Here is a 6,868-nt window from a genome sequence, read left to right as displayed (position 1 = left end):
CTTGTATCTTCAAAGCATATGCTGTGCAGCACCGGAAACTACGGCTACTGGAAGCCTGTGCTAGCATTTCTCCTGCGGTGTTGCTATCAGTGTGTGAAGAGTGGGAGAAGAGGGTTGCATTGACAATCCAACACAATGGGCAGCACATTGAACACATTTTATAAGTGGTCAGAAACTTGTAAATAACTCATGAAAGAATAAAGTTACGTTAAAACCAAGCACACCATTGTTTTTCTTGTGAAATTCCAAATAAGTTTGATGTGTCACATGACCCTCTTCCTATTGAAAAAACAAAAGTTGGATTCAAAATGACCAACTTCAAAATGGCCGCCACGGTCACCACCCATCTTGAAAAGTTTCCCCCCTCACATATACTAATGTGCCACAAACAGGAAGTTAATATCACCAACCATTCCCATTTTATTAAGGTGTATCCATATAAATGACCCACCATGTACATCTTGACTATGTGATTCCCATTAGCATTTTCTTAATGTCATTTTCCCCTATTGAGATGTCAAAATGCCTAAAAAAAAACTACAAAAACCTCCACCAATAAATGCCAGAAATGTCACTTAAAGGTTGTTAGAAGTTATCCACAGGCTAGGGGATAACTATGAGATTAGGGGGGTCCTACTGCTGGGATCCCTACAGATCACAAGAACGGGGGTCTCGTGAGCTGTAGGGAATACGTCTTCAATTCCCAAAAATTTCAGCAACCCCAAAAAATTATAATCTTGCTTCTTTTGCGCTTCATATTTCCCATAGACCCTCACCTGGAGCTGACGTTTTACTACAAGAAAGATGTAAAAACCGCTAGTGCAAAAAATGCCAAAAAATGTTTCAAAGCACCTTGCGATTGCAGCAGAAAGTGATAAAATATATACATACATATTTGTGTCACACTCAGTGCACATGTAATACTTTTGGTGCATTTGCTGTTTAGAAATAATTACCAATTTACTACCAATTTAAATTCGCTGGCCCACACACGCCTATCCTAACGCCCGCACTGTATCACCTCACAGAAAGCAAATATCCAAAAGAAAGGACTAAAGTAATAAGCGTGGTTCTGCGCATGCTCCGCGCAGTCGCCAGCAGAGGGCGCTAGAATGCGCGCTCATGGCCATCCCACAATGCCTAGCCTGTCTTTCCTCTCCCGGAAATTGTCGGTCGCTCCAACCCGGAACCTCAAAGTGATTGACGTCTCCGTCAGCCAATGGCTGTGAGCCTTTCTCAGTCAGGTGGTTTGCTGTATGTGGGTGGAGAACTTGTGAGGTTGTCGGTTGTTCCTGTAATGGCGGAACGCGGGGACTCCGATGCCGAGCGATACAATAACGACATTAGGTATAGAAGCCTGGGCTGTGAGAGAGATGTGGCTGCTGCGTGTGGTGTTTAGAGCGGGGACAGTAAGAGGGGGACGTGGTATTGGGAGGTGCAGCAGGTAATGTCGCCCGCGCTGCACATGTGTTACAGGAAATATCTGTACCTGGGGGCTGGGAGTCATCTGACCTGGGCACGGAGCCCCTAGTCCCTGGCAGGTAGCTGCCTAGTATCCACCCTGTGCATTGCACAGTAGGGGGTGCTACATCAGGCTTATGTAATGGCTGGCCGAAGTAAAGCAAGCAGTTTTATGTCATTGGCAGCAGGTGTGAACCGAGCCATAGACGATAGGATGCCCGTCACATCCGGAATCCCAGGCTCATCGTTTATACTTGGCCACTGCTGGGTGTTCGTGCTCTGCTAGAGGAGCAGCACAACAGAAATAGTGGAAGTGCAGGACAGACCGCATTGACTACAATGGAGTCCATTCAGTTTTTTTTTTTTACTGGATGAAAAAATCTTTCTAATCTGGTCTTTTTGACTTGATCTGCAACGGAAACCCTGAAGGGAGCCACCAATGCAGATGTGAACATGTCCTTAAAGGGGTGTTTGGCATATTTACAGAATACGCTTATAAGTGTGGCCGTTCCCTATGGGACCCGCTCCAGAACAGGCCTCCGTCTTGCCTGCTGGGAATGGAGAGGTGGACATGCATGCACGGTTCCCTCCATTCATTTTACTAGCACTTCTGACTTTTTTTTATGTACTTCCAGTAAATCCAGTGACCAGAAATGTAGAGATCCAGTGGTAAGATGATTAGTCACTGCAAGAGCAGCAGATATCTGAAATGAAGCACATCTATGGAAAATTTCCATTGATTTGACTGCGTATACCTTTCTAAATATCACTGATGTCAGAATGTGGTGGCGGAACAAGGACGCTGCCATGGCAGCTGTACAGAGATGAGTGGCAGTACAGGGGTGATGCCATGGTGGCTGTACAGAGATGAGTGGTGGTACAGGGGTGATGCCATGGTGGCTGTACAGGGGTGATGCCATGGGGGCTGTACAGAGATGAGTAGCAGTACAGGGGTGATACCATGGCGGCTGCACAGAGAGGAGTGGCGGTACAGGGACACTGCCATGGCGGCTGCACAGAGAGGAGTGGCGGTACAGGGACACTGCCATGGCGGCTGCACAGAGAGGAGTGGCGGTACAGGGACACTGCCATGGCGGCTGCACAGAGAGGAGTGGCGGTACAGGGACACTGCCATGGCGGCTGCACAGAGAGGAGTGGCGGTACAGGGACACTGCCATGGCGGCTGCACAGAGAGGAGTGGCGGTACAGGGACACTGCCATGGCGGCTGCACAGAGAGGAGTGGCGGTACAGGGACACTGCCATGGCGGCTGCACAGAGAGGAGTGGCGGTACAGGGACACTGCCATGGCGGCTGCACAGAGGGGAGTGGCGGTACAGGGACACTGCTCATTGCCTCCTGTCCAAATTTCCTTCATAGGAAGCTCATTGTCCTGTGCCCTGCTCTCCGTATGAAACTGAGCCAGATGGCTTTACATTGTCTTCTCATTTTGGGCACAATCTGTACATACACTTGCATCCTTGTATTAGTGACATACATCTTTAGCCCAGGCTATGAATATTTATTTGTAGTTGCTAATGATGAAAAATGTGTACTTTTGTTGAAAAATTGTTGGATTTCTGTAACTACTTTTCCTGTGACAACTCCTCAAAATTATGGAGCAGATTTCCTAATCCTATCTGATCAATGGCTTGTGTTGGCTCCCCTGACCCGGCTCCCTGCATCCTAGTGATTTTATGATGCACTGAAGATGGGTCTATTGTACTGTGCTTACATCATGATGTACGGTCAGACAGGAACTCATTGCTTCAGAAATTACTAGGATGCAGTGTGTTTGGGTCGGGTGAGCCAGCGTTGGTCCAGCTGACATGCGGACTGATTCTGGGACTGTGCACAGTCGTGCGCATGAGCCATAAAACAGCTAGGTTTAGCACAGTGGCTTATGCTGGATGAGAAATGTGGTTTCTTTCTAGAAAGTTTTATATAACTTTACATCATTTTTTATTTGATTTTTTTTAATTTGTCAATTGAGACAGAATTATTAGCTTAGTAAGTGTCCTAAAGTGTCTGCAAAATGTGCCTCATACACTGTGGTGTAAAGTCATTGTCATAGGAAGCTTAAACTCTGCCATTATTGCTCTATTTAGAGGATTTATCCAGTACCCATATTACCTATGCAGAAAGTAACTTCCCTTGGGCCTAGTTCACATGTTTCTTTAGCAATTATTGCACATTTTGTCTACTCCAGGTTGTGACTTACAAATACTGACTGTGTGAATGAGACCTATTGTTACGTGCCGGGGGTCCAAGGCAGACCTCCGGGACTTCATACAAGAAGGTCACAGGCAAACAGACACGACAGGAAAGCAGGTAAACAGAAGGGGTAACTATACCATTGGACCAAGAGTACCGGAAGACCACAGCAACACCTGGAAGGCAAAGCCAGTGAGCCCCGTACTTCAGAGCCCCAGATGGTGGGGATGACTGGGCCGAGGGCACACTGGTCGCACCTCCAGGAAGGTCCCGGAATGCTTGTCCCCTACCTGCCAGGAACTGGCTGATGAAACCTCCAGCGGGACAGGCAAACAGAACCAGAGGTACACACAGGTTAGCGATTTCCTCCCTCTGGGGAAGACAGGAACCCCCTTCTGGAGGAGACCTGAAACAAACATACAGGGCAGGAACAGATAACGGATGCAGTTACGCACTCAGATGCAGATACGCTCTGCTAGGCGAAAACAGGGAACATATAACATAAGATAGGCAAGTACAGAGCAGAACATGGCAAAGAACATAACAGGACAGGAACCAGAGCACAGACACTAGATGCAAAACCAGGCAACACCACGAAGAAGGGTAGATGGAAAACCCCCAGGAACAGAAGCGAGGTGCAGCCACAGACAGGACTCGGGACAGACTGACAAAGACTGACCCCAGAACCACAGCTCACAGGTCTATATAGCTGGGTAACGAGGCACCTGGCAAGACACACCCAGGCACAACAGACAGGGGGAGTGTTAACCCCGACAGAACTGGATTAAAGATACACAGGCGAATACAGGGACGGGTGTAGCCCCTGGCAACCAGCTTACACGGATACAGAACTGGCCATTGCCCTTGGAAACCATCATAAATGGATACAGAACTGGTCGTTGCCTTTGCCTCAGCAACAAGGAACCAGTATACAGGAACAGAAATACAGATACAGTCAAAGGGGTGCACACGAGCAGAGAACACCCTAGACACCGCAGCCAAAAGCAACCAGCCTTCACGGAATTTCCCCTAGCCAGTACGCAAAAGGCGTGCAGCCAGGCAACACGTCACGTTGAACCGCACCGTGACACCTATCGCCATAACGTTAGAAACCTCCTGCCTGATATGCTACGCACTGTGTGTTGTGACAACCATCATAGTAGAGTTGTTGCAATACCAAATTTTTGATTTCCACACCATAAAAAAGTATTGCGATACTCGATACCATGCGAAAAAAATAAAACACCAAAAAAGCTGCGTGCATTCCGCATTTTAAAAAATGGTGAATTGCAGTTTTAAATTTTTTTCTGTTCCAGCGTTCACCGCATAGATTTTTTTTATATTTTAATAGTTTGGTCTTTTCAGACGTGGCGATATGGCTGTACAGGGGTGATGCCATGGGGGCTGTACAGAGATGAGTAGCAGTACAGGGGTGATACCATGGCGGCTGCACAGAGAGGAGTGGCGGTACAGGGACACTGCCATGGCGGCTGCACAGAGAGGAGTGGCGGTACAGGGACACTGCCATGGCGGCTGCACAGAGAGGAGTGGCGGTACAGGGACACTGCCATGGCGGCTGCACAGAGAGGAGTGGCGGTACAGGGACACTGCCATGGCGGCTGCACAGAGAGGAGTGGCGGTACAGGGACACTGCCATGGCGGCTGCACAGAGGGGAGTGGCGGTACAGGGACACTGCTCATTGCCTCCTGTCCAAATTTCCTTCATAGGAAGCTCATTGTCCTGTGCCCTGCTCTCCGTATGAAACTGAGCCAGATGGCTTTACATTGTCTTCTCATTTTGGGCACAATCTGTACATACACTTGCATCCTTGTATTAGTGACATACATCTTTAGCCCAGGCTATGAATATTTATTTGTAGTTGCTAATGATGAAAAATGTGTACTTTTGTTGAAAAATTGTTGGATTTCTGTAACTACTTTTCCTGTGACAACTCCTCAAAATTATGGAGCAGATTTCCTAATCCTATCTGATCAATGGCTTGTGTTGGCTCCCCTGACCCGGCTCCCTGCATCCTAGTGATTTTATGATGCACTGAAGATGGGTCTATTGTACTGTGCTTACATCATGATGTACGGTCAGACAGGAACTCATTGCTTCAGAAATTACTAGGATGCAGTGTGTTTGGGTCGGGTGAGCCAGCGTTGGTCCAGCTGACATGCGGACTGATTCTGGGACTGTGCACAGTCGTGCGCATGAGCCATAAAACAGCTAGGTTTAGCACAGTGGCTTATGCTGGATGAGAAATGTGGTTTCTTTCTAGAAAGTTTTATATAACTTTACATCATTTTTTATTTGATTTTTTTTAATTTGTCAATTGAGACAGAATTATTAGCTTAGTAAGTGTCCTAAAGTGTCTGCAAAATGTGCCTCATACACTGTGGTGTAAAGTCATTGTCATAGGAAGCTTAAACTCTGCCATTATTGCTCTATTTAGAGGATTTATCCAGTACCCATATTACCTATGCAGAAAGTAACTTCCCTTGGGCCTAGTTCACATGTTTCTTTAGCAATTATTGCACATTTTGTCTACTCCAGGTTGTGACTTACAAATACTGACTGTGTGAATGAGACCTATTGTTACGTGCCGGGGGTCCAAGGCAGACCTCCGGGACTTCATACAAGAAGGTCACAGGCAAACAGACACGACAGGAAAGCAGGTAAACAGAAGGGATAACTATACCATTGGACCAAGAGTACCGGAAGACCACAGCAACACCTGGAAGGCAAAGCCAGTGAGCCCCGTACTTCAGAGCCCCAGATGGTGGGGATGACTGGGCCGAGGGCACACTGGTCGCACCTCCAGGAAGGTCCCGGAATGCTTGTCCCCTACCTGCCAGGAACTGGCTGATGAAACCTCCAGCGGGACAGGCAAACAGAACCAGAGGTACACACAGGTTAGCGATTTCCTCCCTCTGGGGAAGACAGGAACCCCCTTCTGGAGGAGACCTGAAACAAACATACAGGGCAGGAACAGATAACGGATGCAGTTACGCACTCAGATGCAGATACGCTCTGCTAGGCGAAAACAGGGAACATATAACATAAGATAGGCAAGTACAGAGCAGAACATGGCAAAGAACATAACAGGACAGGAACCAGAGCACAGACACTAGATGCAAAACCAGGCAACACCACGAAGAAGGGTAGATGGAAAACCCCCAGGAACAGAAGCG

At 47.6% G+C, this 6,868-nt stretch overlaps 1 protein-coding gene across 2 annotated transcripts in view; it reads left to right on the top strand.

The window, feature by feature from the left end:
• The first annotated feature begins 1,248 nt into the window (after positions 1–1,248).
• Positions 1,249–6,868, top strand: part of TCERG1 (transcription elongation regulator 1) — a 95,003-nt gene continuing 89,383 nt past the window's right edge. For both annotated transcript variants that reach the window (XM_044280742.1, XM_044280741.1), the window contains exon 1: positions 1,249–1,347. In XM_044280742.1, coding sequence (XP_044136677.1) covers positions 1,298–1,347 — 50 coding nt within the window. In that variant the 5' untranslated portion in view covers positions 1,249–1,297. The remainder of the gene's footprint in view (positions 1,348–6,868) is intronic.

The sequence above is a fragment of the Bufo gargarizans genome, chromosome 2, assembly GCF_014858855.1.
Source record: "Bufo gargarizans isolate SCDJY-AF-19 chromosome 2, ASM1485885v1, whole genome shotgun sequence".
Classification (NCBI taxonomy): domain Eukaryota; kingdom Metazoa; phylum Chordata; class Amphibia; order Anura; family Bufonidae; genus Bufo; species Bufo gargarizans.
Note: the sequence above shows the minus strand (reverse complement) of the source record. Positions and strands in the feature narration are given on the sequence as shown.